The sequence below is a fragment of the Anabrus simplex genome, chromosome 3 (genome assembly GCF_040414725.1).
Source record: "Anabrus simplex isolate iqAnaSimp1 chromosome 3, ASM4041472v1, whole genome shotgun sequence".
Classification (NCBI taxonomy): domain Eukaryota; kingdom Metazoa; phylum Arthropoda; class Insecta; order Orthoptera; family Tettigoniidae; genus Anabrus; species Anabrus simplex.
Window position 1 is genome coordinate 105698119 of NC_090267.1, and position 20079 is coordinate 105718197.

The 20079-nt window shown below is 39.3% G+C and overlaps 1 protein-coding gene across 1 annotated transcript in view; it reads right to left on the reverse strand.

Moving 5' to 3' along the window:
- Nucleotides 1-20079, reverse strand: part of otu (ovarian tumor) — a 328266-nt gene that overhangs the window by 41271 nt on the left and 266916 nt on the right. Inside the window, exons 13-14 of the mRNA XM_067144171.2 lie at nt 19985-20025; nt 6013-6106 (exon numbers count right to left, since the gene is read on the reverse strand). Coding sequence (XP_067000272.1) covers nt 6013-6106; nt 19985-20025 — 135 coding nt within the window. The remainder of the gene's footprint in view (nt 1-6012; nt 6107-19984; nt 20026-20079) is intronic.

The following is a 20079-nucleotide window of genomic DNA, read 5'->3' on the forward strand; positions in this document are numbered from 1 at the left end:
AAATCTTATTAAGCCTGCTTTCCTTTGGAACAGTAACTCCTGTCATTCTTTCACAGTTTTGCGCCGGGTGTAATATTGATGATGCGTTCTTCCTTGCTCTTGCACCTGAGGAGGTGGAGGAGCGGGGGATATAGGTGTGTCAAGAACTTCCTTGCTGTCACCTATAGCTTCAACTGATGAGGAGTAAGTTGTAGGGCTATCTGTAGGATTGGAATTTCTCCTCCTCCTCCTCCTCAGGTGCAAGAGCAAGGAAGAACGCATCATCAATATTACACCCGGCGCAAAACTGTGAAAGAATGACAGGAGTTACTGTTCCAAAGGAAAGCAGGCTTAATAAGATTTGACAACTAGGAATTAGTTATATCTTCATCTACATTAATAATAAGAGCCGCACTGTGATATCAGGATGTCTTCATTTCGATAATTAGTTATAAATTGTATAATTTTTAATTTATAAATTGATCTTTTTTCATGAATTATTAAGAAAAGAATATTTATTAGGACAATTTCTCTATGGAATATTGTACAAGTGTTTCCTTGACGACTGCTTTCTATTGTAGAAATAATTTATATATTTTCTCTTGAGTTATTTGTTTGTTTTAATCTTGTCAATCTTATGTTAATTTTAAGGACACTTCCTCTAAAGCATTACTTTGTCAATTTTATACATTTTTCATCTAAACAGTGTTATGTGGCTGAAGATGTTGATAATATACGAAACATGTACCACTTTTGACCATTAAAAATTGCCTTAAGCAATCATTGTATCGACTAGGTAGAAAATAAATACTTAATTGTGAATCTATTGTAGTGCGATACGGACCATGAAGCTGATTTTATGAATATTTTTATTGCGTTGTTGATGTTCGTGAGAGTCGTGTTGTTGACGACAAATCTAAATCATGATCAGTTCTCATATTGCAGGTACTCAGCTATGTTTGTTTTTTAAGGAGCTCTTAAAAGAGCTATTTGCAATAAAGTGAGATTGTACCGACAGCGGTGCAATGGGCTTATGCATGGCCATTCGATTAATGAAGCAAATGTTCAAAATGACCACCTGCTTCGTTAATGCACATCTGAGCACGGTGGAGGAGAGACATTCTTGCTTGCTGCAACATATGTGGTGGAATCTGCCTGCAGGCTTCCGTGATGAGCCGCCGTAAATGATTCTGGCTCTCAGGCTCCTGCTCATAGACTCTTTCCTTTAAATAACCCCAGAGGAAAAAGTCGAGTGGAGTAAGGTCAGGTGATCTAGCCGGCCATGTGACCGGACCCCCTCGTCCAATCCATCGTCCAGGATATGTCCTATGCAAGTGGTTCCGTACTGCCAACGACCAGTGTGAGGGAGCTCCATCCTGCTGGAACCACATCCGTAACCGTGTCATAAGGGGCACATCCTCCAATAAGAGTGGGAGGTACTCACAAAGAAACTCTAGATAGCGTCGTCCCGTGAGGTTTCCTTCGAAGAAATATGGTCCAATTATCTTGTCACCTAGTATCCCGCACAACACGTTGACACCCCATTGTACCTGAAATCGAGCTCCCCTGATCCAGTGAGGATTTTCAACGCTCCAGTAATGGAAGTTGTGACGATTAACAGTTCCGTTGTTGTGAAATCTGGATTCATCACTAAAGAGAATGTTCATTAAGAAATTCGCATCAGCTTCAACTCTTTGTAATATCCATTGCGAAAATTCTATCCGTTTTGGAAAGTCATCTCCGTGAAGTTCCTGGTGCAGCTGTTGATGGAAAGGGTGGAATTTATGGCGGTGCAATATTCGCAGTACAGATACATGACTGATGTTCACTTCATTTCCTATGGCCCGTGAGCTTGTATGCGGGTTGTATGCAATTGCATTTTGAACAGCTTCGTCGTTATTTCCAGACGTCACTGGAGCATCCCGAACGGGGGGTAATGTATGAAATGACCCCGTTGCACGCAAGCGTCTTTCAACACGTCAAAATGTATCTGCAGTTGGCAGCCTTCGTCCAGGAAATCGTTCTTGATACAAGCGTCTGGCTTCCCGTGCATTTTACCTTGCTTCTCCATAAAGTAGTACCATATTCACATAATCATCCCGTGAATACATAATGTTTGCTTTCGTGCTAACCGTACAGTACGTGCTCACACGTTGCTGCTAGGATTACGATATGCTGTTTCATGTGCCCTATGTATGAAGTGTAGACCGCTGTTAGTAGGTCTTCGAGTCGAACGTGCGCAGTTGCTTGGTTGAATGGGTGGGTCAGAATGTTGACAACACGTGCACTGCGCTTCATTCCCTGTAGTCGTTTGCCATATGGAAGTCGCATGTTATTATTCCTTTCGTATGTATGCTTTCTTTGTAAAGGTGGCAAATTACTTTTGAGAAAAGAACGTTAAATATGTATTACGAATGGCCTTACAAGTATAATATAAAAATAAAATTGAGAAGCTCATAACTAGATTCGAACTCTAAATGCCTGCTAACATATCGTATGCTCGCTGCGATTGGTGCCATGTAGCCACTGCAGGCGACAAAGAATTGGTCTCGTAGCTCTGTACTAATGGAATTACCTAGGCTTTCGCTTCGATACTGATCGTTGATGTTAAAAGTTCTGAACTCGAATGTGCAAACACCACAGTGAACTAAAGAATCGCGTCTCTCTTACGCCCAGATAGTTACAACCATTTTTTACACGTTTCTTGGTTGAATGAGTCCAGCGTTATGTTTCAGGTGGTATTCACAATTGGTGCATATGTGGCGATATTTATGATACTTGTTTATTATAACTTCCGTAGAAGAATATCGGAGACTTCAGAAAGGTCTTCGTAAACGATGCCTAGGCGAATACGAAATGACATTAAAAAATGCATGACTCAAGAATGGTAGGAACCCTTCCTGCTTCAAGTAACCTATCGAGGTACGTCTTCCATACGTAATTCCGCGCAGCTATTTGCAACGTACAAGCGCCATCCTTGTAACTCTGTATTCATGAGGAGAGCGGGAAGTTCCCGCTTTGACAAGTTACTGATGAGTTACAGCCTTATGGTCCTGTTTTATGCCTTTTTTGATCGCTCTAACAGTAGTAATTACATGGCGTAAGCTATCACATCTGCTGTACAGCATTTGCGTGCCACAGATTATAAACTACAGTGCAAAACACGTTTCTATCAATTTCGATGTGATGAGACTGTACAAAATGGTGGTGCATTGACATGTCTGTAATTGGTCTTACCCTATCACGTTTTCTATGATACCACGACCGCCCTTTCTATCAAAAGAAAATGGCCTCTTGGACCAATCAGGTGCGCAATTGTCTACCGACAGCTATAGGCGTGTTTATGGTTTGTACAGTATAGTAACATTTCGTAAAAAATAGTAGAGTATTGGACACCGCTCTACATAAAATGGTACAGTGTTTTTGAGATGGACCTCACTTACTGCCTCTTGTACCATTTTTCCATTGTGCGGAGAAGTCTCCATCGGGTTAACTGCACATAACATTGCTGTAAGGTGTTGCGCAAGATGGGACTAACAGGCATTTACGTCCTAGCTGGTTGCATATATTCGGGAAAAAATAGGGGCAGCTGTACCACCCGGTATAATACAAGTACAAAAATACGTTAAGTCTGGGTATAGAAGTACAAATGAGATGCTCTATGTTGTGGATCGACTCGAGTTTAATTTTTCAGATAGAATTCAGTAGGTTCTGGCAATACATTACAGTTGTGGACCGAGTGGTATGGTACTAAGAATGAACACAATATAACGTGACATTTATAGTAAAAGTGTGCAAGTATGTAAAAATGTTTGAGTAACAAATATGTACATGATTCTCTCTAGAAGAATCTATGAGGAGTTGATTATGCACTGTATCAGCTTAAGCAGAAATTTTGAACTTGGTGTATTAGGTAACCAAGCTATGTTGATATGACTGCAAGATTAATTGTTGGAATTGTGCAGACTGAATATGCAGTATTAGAATTCTTCTGGAGTTGTAAGTAGTTGGGCAGTTTTGGAATCATGTCATTCCATAAAAGTGTTCTTACTTGTTGGTAGAATTCTGATCCCTTTTGCACTCTGTTTGTAATTTCCTTTCTGACCAAATTATCACTGAAGATTACACTTTCACAATCTAGCTGGTGATCTCCTAGTTTTACACTTGCTGGACGCCCTTCTCTGTTGACTGCCATCACCACTGTCTTGGTCTCGCTGATGTTGAGGTTATATTCCTGTAACTGGGATTTCCATATGTTGAGTCTGTTCTGTACTTCCTCTTCTGTTTCACTCCAAATCATGATATCATCAGCAAAGGCCACTGCATTCAGTTCATCTAACTTTCCCTTGATGTTCTTTATTATATTGTCCCTAACAGTGATGAACAGTAGTGAAGACAGTGCACTTCCTCGTTGAACTCCACTCTTGATCTCAAACCATGATGATCGACTTTCCCCAATTTGTACACAGCTAGTACAGTTTTTGTACAACATCTGAATTTTCCTTACCAGTCTTTCAGGCATATTTCTTTTTCTCAGACACTCCGAGATCTTATCTCTTATAACACTATCATAGGCTTTTTCTATATCCAGGAATACAATGACCAGGTTCTTGCCTTTCTCCCAATCCTTTTCCATGCAGGTGCTAAAAAGTAGATATATTGTTGATCTGTTATTTCTGAATCCATATTGCTCCTCCTCTAACTGTGGTTCAATGATGGTTCTCAACCTCCTTTCTATGATCTTCTCTAGAATTTTTAGCCCATGAGACAGCAGTGTTATTCCTCTATAGTTGGTGGGTTTCCCTCTGCTGCCTTTCTTGAACAGGGGAATTATAACAGCCTTGCTCCAATCTGTAGGTATTTTGTTGTCTGTTCATATGGCACTTAGTATTCTGTGCAGCCATTATATACCTTTGATGCTTGCTGCCTTTATCATATCTCCATTCACTTCATCTGCACCTGAAGACTCTCCTTTAGGCATAGATTTTAAGGCTGTCTCAATTTCTGTCCACTTGATGGGAGGTTCCTCATTATAGGCTTGGATTTCTGGTTCTGTATTTTGTTCTTGAACTGGTCTATTCAATAGATGGTTGAAATGGTTCTTCAGGACTTCTCTCATGTCATTTTCTGTCCTAACCAGATTTCCATTTTCATCTTCAAGTGCCTTTATGGTATTCATTGGTTTCCTTTTACATCTGATAACACTATATAGTAGTTTCTTATTGCCTCTGCTGTCTTCTTCCAGTTTCAGAGTGAATATATTCCATGCCTTGGTCTTTCCTTCTGTAACTGTTCTTTTAACATCCAGTTTCTTGTTTTGGTATAATTGTTTGAGGTTTCTGATCTTTGCCTTGTCTCTAGTAAAACCCAGTTTATTTTTCTCGCAATCCCTTACTTTCCACAAGTGATTTCTTTCCCTTACTGCTCTCACTCTTTCATTCCACCACGGTGTTTCCTTTTCACTTGTTTTCATACTTGTCTTTCCACAAACTTCAGTTGCTTCCTTAACCAATGTGTCCCTTAGTCTGGTCCATTCTGCCTCTCCAGTTTTCCTTTCATCTCTTGGTTAACAGGGTTTTTATCTAGTTCTGATACTCAGTTCTCTTATCTGTTTTCTGAAGTTCCCATACTTTGATTTTTGGCATTTTCCTGTTCTGTACTTTTCGTACATAGAAGTTTCTCAGGTCCGCCACTAATAGATGGTGGTCACTGTCAAGGCTCTCGCTGGGTATTATTCTGACATCTGTTAAAATTCTGCTCCTTTCTTCATCTCAGATGACAATCAATTACAGTCTTTTGTAGAACATCCCAACTGTATTGTGTTATCTTATGGCTCTTCTTGAACTAACTATTTTTCACCACCAACCCACTCCTCATACAGAAGTCAAGGAGATGTTCACCTTCTATATTTCTTCCAGTTAATATACAAATAAATGGCTAATCACATAGGCCATAATTTTTACTGCTGAACGATATAATACACTATGCTGACGGCAACAAATACAGGAAATTTATGTTCCCTAGTACTCTCACCTGGCATTAACTGTCCATTGCTTTCAGAGGAAGATGATACTGGAGGTGCAGGAATCATAGTGTTAGGCCACAACACACAGCCTGAACGGAGATACTGTGGAAATTAAACAATACCTTTAAATTTAGTCTCAAACTGTTAGAAAGAGTTCATAACACTGTCATACTGATCTAAAATAAATGTAAAAATGAAACAAGTAATACTATAATCATAATTCCATAAATATAACCATCAAAGGTATAAATAGATTTTATGGTTTAAAAGCCTTGTGAAATCCAAACATTTTACCCATTTGAATTATTCTATGCAACTGTCACGTATGTGTACATTTACTTATGCGTCATCCAATGGGGTTTGAAGCTACTTTGGTACATTTGTTTAAGGGAGTTTCCATGGTTGGTAAAGTCAGTGCTGAACAGATTTCCTTTTCTAAACAACAGAATAGATACATTACTTTTATAAAAATGTCCCATTCATTCTGTAGAAAACCAAAATTTAGTATTTATTTTTCAAGAAAGAATAATTTTGTATTTTGAACCAAATTTTCATTGCAGTATTACAGTATTAATGCTAAATAGCCAACACCACATAATCTAGAAAAAAATTGGGTCTGAAAGGGTTTGATGAAAACATATAACTTCATCACAAGAGATTTAAACATAAATCTCTTGGTATATAAAGTATATCACGCCAAGACTTGGAAGCCAAAGCAATTTAAATCTGTACTATGAAACTTTCAGTAGTCAATATGAATGGAAATCCTTTTGCCATTTAACCTCCCTGGTGCACAGTGGGAATTCCAAATTCATTTTTTTAATACAGTATAACCAGATTCTGATAAGGAAAAATCACGAGACACAAGATGGCAATACTGCCAATCTGACCCTGAATTCCTTAAACAACAACACAAAAACCCACAAAGTCACATTGTTTCACATTGCTTTTGAAAGTAATTACGCCATCTGAAACAATTTGATTTTATATTTACCCACAAATCTATCCCATTTTCAAGTGAAAAGGTCCACCTGTCAACACTTTTTCACCTGACAACTGGATCTTTTGTCAATGCGGATATTGGAATAATAGGCCTAAAATAAACAGGGTTCATCTGATAAATTGTACTAGTGATGGTTATATTTTCCCCCAACATCAATCTACATTTCAACAGATACACAAACATTCTAAAAAATTGCTCTATGTACATAGTTTCCAAAGAATAAAAAATGATGACAAGGGACACAACTGGTGGGTGTGACATACCTCCCACATTTTTGTTTTTTGAACATAAAATCAAAATAACCTGAACTCTAAATAATCTGAAAAACACTCTTATTCTACACACAGTTTAACGAAAACAAGAACTTCTAATTTTCACCAGATTCCCACGTCTCATTTTCACTCCAATCTTCAGCACCAGAAACTACACACTTCTGTTCAGCATTTTCCACTGGTATGTCATGTTGTGGATGAGATTATCTCCAATGGGTACACACATTAGATGGGTCTGATTATGTCCACCCAGCAATCTGCACTTGAACCACTCTGACATTTTCACACTTAGTGGGAATCATCTCTGACATTCTTCCCACTGGCCACTCTACTCTATTTTTCACATTGGAATGTATCAGCACAATGTTGCCAATTTTCTGCATCCTTCGACTCTTTCCTTCAATCTACAGCTGGACAAGACAGAGGTTATCATCACAGAACATTTTCCTCACTTTCTCCTGTGAACGTTAGAGGTACTTCACCTATTTTCTGAGGATGGTCATGTCAAAGGTGCGGGCACTCCAATGGAACAGCTGAAGGAACATCACAGAAGTCAACGGTATCAAGTCGCTTGAATGCTCAGACAAATTCTAGATCTTTGATGGATCTACCACAGGTTCTATGCTGCACAGGATGGTCAAGACTTCTTTACCTGAGAGAGGCTTTTCCCATGGTCCTCTTGAAAAACTTCTCAACAATTTAGAGAAGAGAACAAGCCCAGTTCAAGTAGAGGAAATTGCCTGTATATCTCCAGGTGTCAGCCTAAACACAAGGCGATGATGTTACCAGCTGGCCAGTGCAAGCTTCCTGGTGTTCGCGCTAGGAAGTAAGCAAGCTCAGTGGTTTACAAGGTCAAGTCATGATGAGCTCAACGATCTTGGGCCACTTGAGTGCCGAATCCAGAATGCCTGTGTTCAGTTCAATATGGTTAGATGCTCGTTGAACACGAATATTGTAAGTGAAATCAACAGCAAAGTAAAAAAAAAAAAAAAAATCAATGCATTAAAAAAATAGAGCTGGGAAGAATAGAGTATAGGAACGATTTTATGTTATATTAATAACAAGAAACAGGAAAAAGATTTTATGCAATCCAAAATAGGACAGTGCCTCTTATGAAGCTCAAATATCAGCACTTTATCAAGACATAATTGCACTCTTTCTCCTTTGAGCCACATGAGTGCTTCATGTAGTAAGTTATTCTCAGCTCCATAAAACATAAAACAGAGGTTTGTGTTAAAATGTGTGCCTTAGACCTATGTACTTTCATTATTGTGTCAGGTACAGGGTTTCAAATGGTAGCGCAAGAATTAATGTAGGAAATGACTTCGGTAAAATGAATGTGTCTAAGGTGCTACCGCACGAACATCTGTTTCCCGGCAAAGTCATGAAGTGACTGATGATATTTGTCGTTCTATAATATTGGGCATTCATGATGCAATGCAGTGTAATTCTTGTGCTGCAACTATAGACATGTGGACAGATGATTACAAAAATAATTTTATTTCCCTTACAGTTCGCTACATTCATGAGTGGGCAATAGAAAACAAGGTTATTTTAACCTGCCTTTCCCCTCATACTCAGAAGTCTGGTGAAAACATGAAGGAATATACCATGAAATGTGCTGTGTTAGGGATTCAGCTGCCAGATTTACAAAGAGTTATGTTTGTAACAGATGAAGGTATGAATATTAGGAAAGCCTTAATGGTTCACAAAGGCTTTGTGTGAATACCTTGTGTATGGCATTGTTTAAGTACAGTTTTGTGGCACACATTCTAAGATTATTTTCTTAATTCTCAGGCACAGGATGCACAATACATCATTAAGGAAACACTGAAAGCTGTGGTCTATTTCAAACGTACAGGTTCAGTTAGTCGTGTCAAGCTTACTCTGTGTCAAATATGGAAAAAAGATGGAATACTAAGCTGTCATGCTAAAATCTGTACTGAGCCCTTATTGAAGTGCTCATTTAATTAATCAGTTATTTATTCAAATGTACAGAGAATATTTAATTTTTATTAAGTACTAGTAATTGGCAAGGAAAATCTACATTCAGCAGCACATGTTGCAATTTCTGCAGGGAGCTTGGAGCACGGGTTTGTTTGCTTGCCATCTAAGTTTAGAAGGAGGAATTTTGACATGACGTACACAATGCAGAAAAAGGAAACAACAGAACTCCAACAGCCAGACCAACGGACAATATTTCGGAGGCCCGGCAAGAGGCTACACGAGCTGCAAATATATGTCTGAAGTAAGCATCAGGTACGCGATGTGTTGAGTCAATGAAATGATAGAGCCACAGTCAATTTGAATAGGCATTGGTCTATGCAAGTGATGGCCTCAATCGAGGATACAACGGCGTCTTACAGGACGAATTGATAATAACGATTGTGAGCGTGGGCTAGCTACCCTATTATTCGGCGAGATTCTGTGCAGGTAACATCGTGAGAAGAAGTTTTCATTTAGGTGAGTGATCGTGTGGGGACTTCTAAATTTTGTTGGAAGACGCTCAGTCTGCATTTAATCTATTCAAGTTTTCTAATACTGGGAGAATGGCATTTAACTTCGGATTTCCAGAAGGACAGAACAGTTTCATTTAATCATTCTGAATGCATAGTAGCCTGCCTGTGTAAATAGTTTCCCAAGGGCATAAACTTTACAATTTCCAGTCCAACTTTTAAATGGGAAATATTTGACCTAGTTACGGGATTAGATAAGAGAAGTTGTTCCGCGACTGAATGGGAACTGGTTTCATGGTCAGTGGAAATTACCCTGGCTGTAGTATTCTAGTAACTGGCTGGTTTAATCTTGACCCAGATTCTACATCATGAACGAGGGAATGTTTTAGACGACATCCAGAAGCAGAAGCAACGATGGAAAATAAATCACTTTTTGATGCCAGAATGGAGACCAAAGGACTGATCCCAGTCTTTTCTGAAGGCATCTCATCAATATGGCTGGCTGAAACATGATGGAGACCAGCTGTCCTGAAAGGCTGGTGGCAATAAGTCAACAAAATAGATGAGTCCAGAATTTTCAGTGTAATTTTGTGAGTGTGAATGTGTGTTAATGTTGCAAAAGGGGATAGGTTAGTTTTAATACTTAATGACAGTAAATTTTGCTTTGTTTGGAAGGACAGCGTCCTATTTAAAGTAAATGTTAGGAAGCTTGTTAATGTAAATATAATTGTAACGTAAATGTGGAACGTTTGCATAAGGTCGCAGCTTGCTTTCTTACATTTTATTCCAATTTATTTAGCTGAGTGGGTAGTGTCATTTCTTTTACAAGTCAGTTTCTTATTTTAGCCTCATATATATTTTTGATGTGTTTTGCTTTGATGTTTGAGACGCAGTGTACATCTCGGGGCTTAAATGTAAATGTAAATCAGGATTCAAATTAAAGTCAGGAAGGACTAGATTAAAGAATTATTAATCGGAGCTCCAAGTGTACGGAAACATGCTGTCATGTTTTCTGGGATTTATTGCATGATGTGTGAATGAGAGAGTGTGAGACGGAGTTTGGATCCACAAATTTTGATAGAATCGTCTTCATGACTATTTTGTATATCAAGATTGTAAATTATTCATTCACAAGTTCCGCGAACGCAGTTTCGTATTTCGAGTTCCGAATATTAGAAAAAAATTTCTATAAAATTTGTTATTATTTTAATATTAATATCAATGCGAGTTTGTCAAGTTGTAGGATTGAGATATTTCAGTAACTTTCTGATGTTCAGACATGATCGATTGTTTATGTGGCAATTTCTTAGTTTCAGTTTATCATATTTATTACAGAGTTGGCCACTTTATTATTCATGTTTAACTTTGAGCGCGAGTGCTTTGATTTGTGACCAGCACGGTCTTGTTTCTTTTCATGCGAGCGTACGTTAGTCAAAGTCATTTTATATACTTCTCCAGATTCGGCAACTTTAGGACATGAGATATTATTTAGTGTTATTTTGAGTAAGAGGACGCGTTCCTCATCTGAAAGGCCTGCATTTTTCTTGATTGTGTGACTTGCCTCGCGTAGACTGTTGAGCACCATGTGTAAAGGGTTGACCCCTGCGTTTTTGGTACTTGCTGCTTTATTTTGGGAGATGTGAATCTCCACTTTGAGTCATTCCGCCATGTGTTGGCGAGGGTGATATGTTTGTCTACTGAGGAGAGTTTTATTTGAGCGGCCTACACTTCGTGATGATTTTATTGGGTTTTGTGCATGTCACTACATGTTGCCGTAGACTTTTTTTTTTATTGCGACATTTAGTTTGGATTTTCTTTCAGGATATAACCGTGCTGAGGAATATTTTGTGTCGTGTAATCTTTTTCACGATACAACGTTGAATTGTGTGTTGAAAGTTAAAGCCTACTCTGTTATTTTCTTTGAATTTGTGCCATGTACACTGACTGACAGAGCAAATGCAACACCAAGAAGGAGTGGTCAGAACTTTATGCCAATTGCAGGGTAGACTGACGTCACTGAGGTATGCTCATGATGTGAAATGCGCCGCTGTGCTGCGCACGTAGCGAACGATAAATGGGACACGGCGTTGGCGAATGACCCACTTCGTACCGTGATTTCTCAGCCGACAGTCATTGTAGAACGTGTTGTCGTGTGCCACAGGACACGTGTATAGCTAAGAATGCCAGGCCGCCGTCAACGGAGGAATTTCCAGCAGACAGACGACTTTACGAGGGGTATGGTGATCGGGCTGAGAAGGGCAGGTTGGTCGCTTCATCAAATCGCAGCTGATACCCATAGGGATGTGTCCACGGTGCAGCGCCTGTGGCGAAGATGGTTGGCGCAGGGACATGTGGCACGTGTGAGGGGTCCAGGCGCAGCCCGAGTGACGTCAGCACGCGAGGATCGGCGCATCCGCCGCCAAGCGGTGGCAGCCCCGCACGCCACGTCAACCGCCATTCTTCAGCATGTGCAAGACACCCTGGCTGTTCCAATATCGACCAGAACAATTTCCCGTCGATTGGTTGAAGGAGGCCTGCACTCCCGGCGTCCGCTCAGAAGACTACCATTGACTCCACAGCATAGACGTGCACGCCTGGCATGGTGCCGGGCTAGAGCGACTTGGATGAGAGAATGGCGGAACGTCGTGTTCTACGATGAGTCACGCTTCTGTTCTGTCAGTGATAGTCACCGCAGAGGAGTGTGGCGTCGGCGTGGAGAAAGGTCAAATCCGGCAGTAACTGTGGAGCGCCCTACCGCTAGACAACGCGGCATCATGGTTTGGGGCGCTATTGCGTATGATTCCACGTCACCTCTAGTGCGTATTCAAGGCACGTTAAATGCCCACCACTACGTGCAGCATGTGCTGCGGCCGGTGGTACTCCCGTACCTTCAGGGGCTGCCCAATGCTCTGTTTCAGCAGGATAATGCCCGCCCACACACTGCTCGCATCTCCCAACAGGCTCTACGAGGTGTACAGATGCTTCCGTGGCCAGCGTACTCTCCGGATCTCTCACCAATCGAACACGTGTGGGATCTCATTGGACGCCGTTTGCAAACTCTGCCCCAGCCTCGTACGGACGACCAACTGTGGCAAATGGTTGACAGAGAATGGAGAACCATCCCTCAGGACACCATCCGCACTCTTATTGACTCTGTACCTCGACGTGTTTCTGCGTGCATCGCCGCTCGCGGTGGTCCTACATCCTACTGAGTCGATGCCGTGCGCATTGTGTAACCTGCATATCGGTTTGAAATAAACATCAATTATTTGTCCGTGCAGTCTCTGTTTTTTCCCCAACTTTCATCCCTTTTGAACCACTCCTCCTTGGTGTTGCATTGTCACTGTCAGTCAGTGTAATTTATTTAAGGTACCTGCGTTGAATAGGAAGTGTTGCTTAAAGTGTAATTTGTTTCCTTATATTTTCCATCAAGGCTTTGAGTGTATAGTTGCGTGAATGCCGCATGCTTTTCTTGGTGAGCTCTGAAAAATATGACACCATGTTTTTGTTTCTTTGAATGTGTATATTTGCCACTTATGTGGTTTTGATTTTGTGTGGTTCCGATCAACATTGTTTGTTGTGCTCATGAGATTGCTCATGATTCGGGGTGTATATATTTGTGCGTAGGACGTTTTACCACTCAGCATGTTATATTTTGTACAGTTAGATTAGTTTTTATCTCCCCTTTTTGTGCATTAAATCAAGTCTTTTCTTAAGGTTAGGGATTACCACTACAATGTCAAGTGTGCAGGAGAGGGGAACTTACTCATCTACAGTTGAAAGTATTAACAAAAATTAAAGCCAGGAGCGTGGTGTGAGCATGCAAGCCCAAGGCGTAAAATTAATGAAACTTCAAGATTTGATTTGATATGTTAAGTACCAGTATGTGTGTCGGCATACATTGTACAATTGTAATATATTTTTGATTCTCAAGATGGACTTTATCAAGCTGAAAGAAAAATTGAGTCATGTAAAAATTTGGATCATGAGATACTTTTGGTTTTTTTTTCATACTTTCTTGTTTATTTTAATAAACAGATTTCCTCCAAAACTGACATCATGCTTCGCCTTGCTTTATTTGTAGTTTTATTTAGTTGACTTCACCCTGTCCATATTTAGTTATATGTTCCCCATCAAATCCAGGGTGTATGTAATTTTAGGGCAATTTTTTTTATCATAGTTCAAACTGAGCACCGCTGGGAGCAGCTGACTAGTCTGGGGCAAATTACCTTGATGGTAGAAACGGGGACACTACATAACCAGTACAGCAAAATGATCGAGGTCCTATCGGCTGCAACTGCAGGCGAAAAAGAGTAAGTAGACAAACTGGAAAAACTGGAAGCAATCAATAAAGAACTCAAGAGTGACTTTGTTTACTTCCAAGAACCTTTCAAGGAAGCCACAGACATTTTAGAAGGAGACAGGAGTCCAACTATAAAAGACGTGCTCCTTTGTTTCCATTATCCAATACTGGGAATCATACTTGGACGTGGATGAGGAGCTAGAACATTATCCTGAGATTATGGTGGTCACCCTTGATTATTAGAACTACATTATTTACAAAACAATAGCGAATGTCTCTTTCATTTAACTTACACTATTTGTGAATTTAGCACGCCAATGATCGGCCGCTCAGCAAGCCTGGTGGTATAGAAGCCCTAGTAAACCCAGCCTGCAAAGGAAACCAAGCCCTGTTAGCCGAGCTGCCTTGATATGACCTTCGTGACGTAACAAGCCCAGCCAAACCTGAAACTGCTTACTGCTCATCTCTACAACTATTTGAATGATCCTCTCCCACAATGCAACAGTGGGCGGAATGAATTTCCGCTAGATTCTCCTTGTAGATGTTTCTTCCTCTACCTTATTCCAACAATCTAAGGAGTTAAAGGAATTCACCACTCCAGTGAAGTTTGTCCCTTGAAAAATGCTTCTGTGAAGAGGCTTAGCACTAGATCAATGTGTACAACCCAACACACAGCTCACGTGAAGAATAAAATCCAATACTTCTCTATCCACTTTAAAACCAATGCCCCAGCTTTGCTGACCTCAAAGACTGATTAATCTTTTACATCTATGTCAATCTTCCTAGACTCTAATCTTCTGACACTTGACACATTTAGATCCCCCGATGTAATGTCTTACTGTGTCTTACAATTCAGTAATCTTCCCTCAATCTTCCAGATGAGAGTACTTGATACGATAGACTTGATCAGAATCTCCACAAATTTGTGACTGGAAGGTAGAAGAATAGGGTATCTGAAATTGTCATTACCTATCTATGGACGAGTCTTCAGCCTCAGAAGACCATCTTGATCCACAAAAGTACAGAGGGAGTTCAGTCTTTCTTAGGTTTCTTGCACTCCTGTTTGAACAAGAGGCGAGAGTCTGCTCTCTGCCTCTGTTAATTCCAGAACAGAAAGATCACCACTTTCACAACTTTTATGTTCATAGACCTTATGAAAAAGCACAGTACCCATCCTACGAGTCTGAGGATTCGAGAAAACTTTCAACATCATCTAACAGTAGGTACCAGATAACTTTGGAGAACAAGGAACTGATCAACCACTCTTCTCCCTGGCCACTTTGAAATCTAATTAATATATAAAATAAATAAATAAATAACTGAAATAATTAAAATAATTTAATAAAAGTAATCAAAATGTCCCTAGTATGGGTGCCAGAGTTCACCAGAAAGGATCCCTCAAATTTCAATAAAGCATGATCATTCTCTCTCGCAGGGTGTGTACATAAAGCTGCGTACTGGTACATCTGCTTCAGGCCTTACCTAACCTTCTGAAAATGACTAAATAGGTAGGAACTGCACCTAGGTTCATCAATAACTCCACTGATTCTAAAATAACTAACTATTCTAAATAACATCCGTGCATGAGCACTTCATCAACACACCAAAATATACATAAAATACACACTCAAAATACTGCTGGAAGACTCCATATTTACAACAACAACAACAAAAACAGTGGGAAACCAAAAGCAAGGACTAAGCTACCATTTGCAGTCAGCCCAATGAAAGTTCATTACAAAGCATATATATGTGGATAAATATGTTCACTATCTCTGTGTATTAACACAACTGGCATATTCTCATTATTGGCACTTGCTTTATTACACAGATACTGTACCTTTATAATACAGTGTTCACTGATTCTAACATTTGGTTTAAATAATATTAACTATTTTATTTAAATATATGTAACGTTGTTAACAGAATACTTATAAAGACTGGTTATTACAAGGAGTTGTAACTTCCACATTCATGCAGGCAATATATATTATATTACATACAGACATAAAGATCCATTCAAATTATCATGAAGGTAATAATTTCCTTAATTAAATCAAGTCAACACGCAACTCTAGTTAATTAGTATATTTTACTGGTAGCTTATTGCTATAACATTCACGAATATAAACAAAGCTCATTTCAAACATGACTATACATTTGTAAAATGGGGCTTACTTCAACTGAATAGGCAAAACGCCTATGGTAAACACTCAATAAGCTTAAAGACGAATTCATTCCGCTACAATTGCATGTGTATATTAAGATATAAGCTTGTTAGTTTGTCACAATTTCAGTTATGGTGTAACGTTTTTAATTTTTTTTTTAGCAAGAGCATAAAATTTTAAAAATTGTTAAATAATAGAGTATGTCATGAAGATCTTTATGAGGCATAAGGTGAAAATGCAAATAAGATTCTAATGTAGCTGAGGATGACCTTATAGAGGGTCGAAACCAGTCCTAGACATGTGATAATCTGCATTACATGCAAATAAAAAGTATTGATCAGGTGGAGTTTTTCTTTTCCTTTTATGACAACACCGGCAATGACGACAGATAGCGAAAAAGCGTGGCTCATATAATCAATTCGTACGCACCGAATATTGTCAATGCCGATGAAACTGCATTGTTTTTAATGCCGAGCCCAAACGGACTTACGGTTTTATAGGAGGGAAGTGCCAGCCAGGAAATCGTACAAGAGGGGTCATTGCATTGTCTTGCAATGCACAAGGAAGCGAGAGGTTTCTTCCCCTCATCATAGGGAAGTTCGATAAGCCACGATGTTTTCAGGGGGCTGGGCACTTTCCGTTTATGTACAGGACATCTAAAATACATTCAGTACAGTAATCCAATGAATAAAGGACTTGCACAAGGGAGCCAGCATAATTTGTCCTCGTCTTTGAATAGTGCATATTTTTCTTTCGATGCATGAGTTTATGTTTGCCAGTGATTTATCCAAGTGCATTATTTTAATACCGTATAATCTCGAATACCACCTGCACCGTTTTTTCGAAAATATCACTTCCAAAATTGGGTGCGGGTCTTATTTAAAATTTTTGGAAATTTATCTTTCCGAATGCGCGCAAATCGGGCATCACCGCCGGCGCAGCTTGGCAGCAATGCTCTCTCCATTCTCAGTATACGCTACTTCCAAGCTTGGCATCAGTCTCGCGTATGTTCTCTGAGTATCAACATGAATTCCTCAAAGCGTTTGCGATCTTTTACAGCGAGTGAGAAACTAAAAGTAGTTCAGGAAGCCGAAATTATTGGAAATCGTGCCGCCGGTAGAAAATACGATACTGACGAGTCCTGTATTCGCGATTGGAGAAAGAAGAAAAATGTGCTATTAACATGTAGTGGTGATCGTAGAGCTTTTCATGGACTGAGTGTACAGTTTCCAGAAATTAAAAAAAACTTTATAAATATGTGACAGAAAGGCGGGAATTGGGATATGGTTTGTCAACCGAAATGTGTCAGCTAAAGACATTAGAGATCGCAAAGGAACTTTCATCGGAAGGGTTTAAGCAAGCTGAGGATGGGTTTGTAATTTTTATAACAGAAATGGGGCGAGCGTACGAAGGAGTACCTCAATTTAACAACGTTTTTCTGGTGCCTACAATGAGAAATTGTCGTTTCAGCGTAATATAATTCGGTTGCGGAAGGATGCATAGTTGCTTTCCCAAATTGGCACTGCAGATCAGAAGCCAGTCTACTTTGAAATGCCAGTGGACAGAACTGTGAATGTTAAGGGTGCGAAAAGTGTTACCATTAGAATAGGTGGTAATGAAAAACAACGGTGTACGGTAATGTTGTGTATTCTCACCGACGGAACAAAATTACCGCCGTACATTGTTCTGAAGCGAAAGACGCTTCCTAAAAATCTATCCGCTGGTGTTATAGTCAGATCTCAGAACTCCGGCTGGATGGACAGTTCACTTGTGGAAGACTGGGTAAAGCGAGTGTGGCAACGTCGCCCTGGTGCATTATTGGGACAAAAGAGCTTGTTTGTTCTCCACAGTTACCATGGCCACACAACAGATGCTGTGAAGAAACATATCAAGGATGGAAAACCGACCTAGCAGTCATTCCGGGTGGGATGACGTCAATGCTACAGCCGCTGGATGTCTGCGTGAACCTTCCATTTAAAGCAGCCTTGAAACAGGTCTGTACAGAATGGATGGTGGCTGATAATCACACACTGACGCCAACTGGTCGCATTCAGAGCCTGGAATTTCAGCTGCTGTGTTCATGGATTTTTGACGGCATGGAAACATATCCCTGAGAACCTCATACGGAAGAGCTTCAGGTAATGTAGCATTTCTAATGCTATGGATGATAGCGATGATGACATTCTGAGGGGAAGTGAAGGTGATAAAAGTTCCGAAGTTGGTACTGATGATGAACTTATTGGATATCGTTCTGGAAATGCTTGTTTACTTATTTGTATTTTCTAATCATTTGATGCGTGTTAGTAAAGATTGTAAATAATTTTGACTTTATTACTTTTAAATTTTGCTCTTTCAAAATAAGGGTGAAGGTCTTATTCGGTGGCGGTTGGTATTCGAGATTATACGATAATATAAATGCATCTTGTTGGACATATTCAGGAATAGATTTCTCCAAAGCATTTGAAAGGTTTAAACTGTGAATCAAGGTGATTGCGTGCATTAATGTGTCTTAGAATACTTTGTGAAGCGGTAAGGGTTTACATTTCTGAATGACAAGATGAGTACCATGGCGGGAAGGATACAAGGATAGGCGAGTCACTGTACTGTGTTCGAATGCAGACGGAAGCGAGAGACTTTCTCCCCTCATCATAGGAAAGTTTGATAAACCATGATGTTTTAAGGGCATCGGGTATTTTCTGTGCAAGTACAGGACATCTAAAATGCATTCAGTTCAGTAATCCAGGGCAGCCAGCTTAGACTTCTCGTCTTTGAATCATGCACTTTTTTCTTTCGTTGTATGAGGTTATGTTTGCCAGTGAGTTATCCAAGTGAATACTGTATTGTGAATTTGAATACTGTAAATGCACCTTGTCAGATACATTTTGGAAATCGTTCTTTTCCATGGCATTTCAAAGGTTTAAACTTTGAATCAAGGTTAATTGCATGCAGTACAGGTCTTAGAATATTTTTTGATGCAGCAAGGGTTGGTATTTCAGAATGAAGAGTTGGCGGTTAATTCAAAATCATGCAATTCAAAGTCCGATTTTTGCATCCCCATGACTGAATTAATGAGGTTTTACTGTAATTCGCTATGAGCTAGTCCATATATTTCATTTACAATCATTAGAAGAATATTCACAACGGAGAGACAGTAAAGTGATAGATAGATAGATAGATAGATAGATAGATAGATAGATAAAAGCCTTTATTTTCTGTGGCAAAATTAGGGCTCTTGGCCCTTTCTTACACTTAACCACACACATTATTTGTTAATACAATGACACTGATTAAGTTAAAATACTAAGAACTACAAATAACGCTAATTTTTAAGACAAATATGAATATATACACGCAAAGATGACAGAAAGAAAAATGAACTGCCTACATAATACAGATTTGAAAAAAATACTCATTTCAATACACAATGAAATAAATACAAATGTAAAAATACTAGTAAGCTTAATAAAAATTTTAAAGTGATGATGTTGATGACAATAAGAAGAAAGAAGTAGAAGTAGCAGCAATCAGCCAAAACTTTAACACGGATGTGCCGAGTTTCTCTCTGAGAACAAAAATTTTTAAGCGCAAGTAATCTAGTTTGTGCAACTTCATTTGAGAGGAATGAAGAGAGTGAGATCCACCTAGTGTATCTAAAATTAGTTTGAGTGTGGATAATAAATAATACAGTAACAATAAATAAGAAAGAAAGAAAGAAAGAAAGAAAGAAAGAAAGAAAGAAAGAAAGAAAGAAAGATCAGGTTCATGAAAGACTACTTACGTCCAAACCAAGATTGTAATAGAAGCGTAGTGTTGGAATATCTGAAACAGGAAACAAGAATCATTGATCTTGATCAATTAACCTGAAGTTAGACT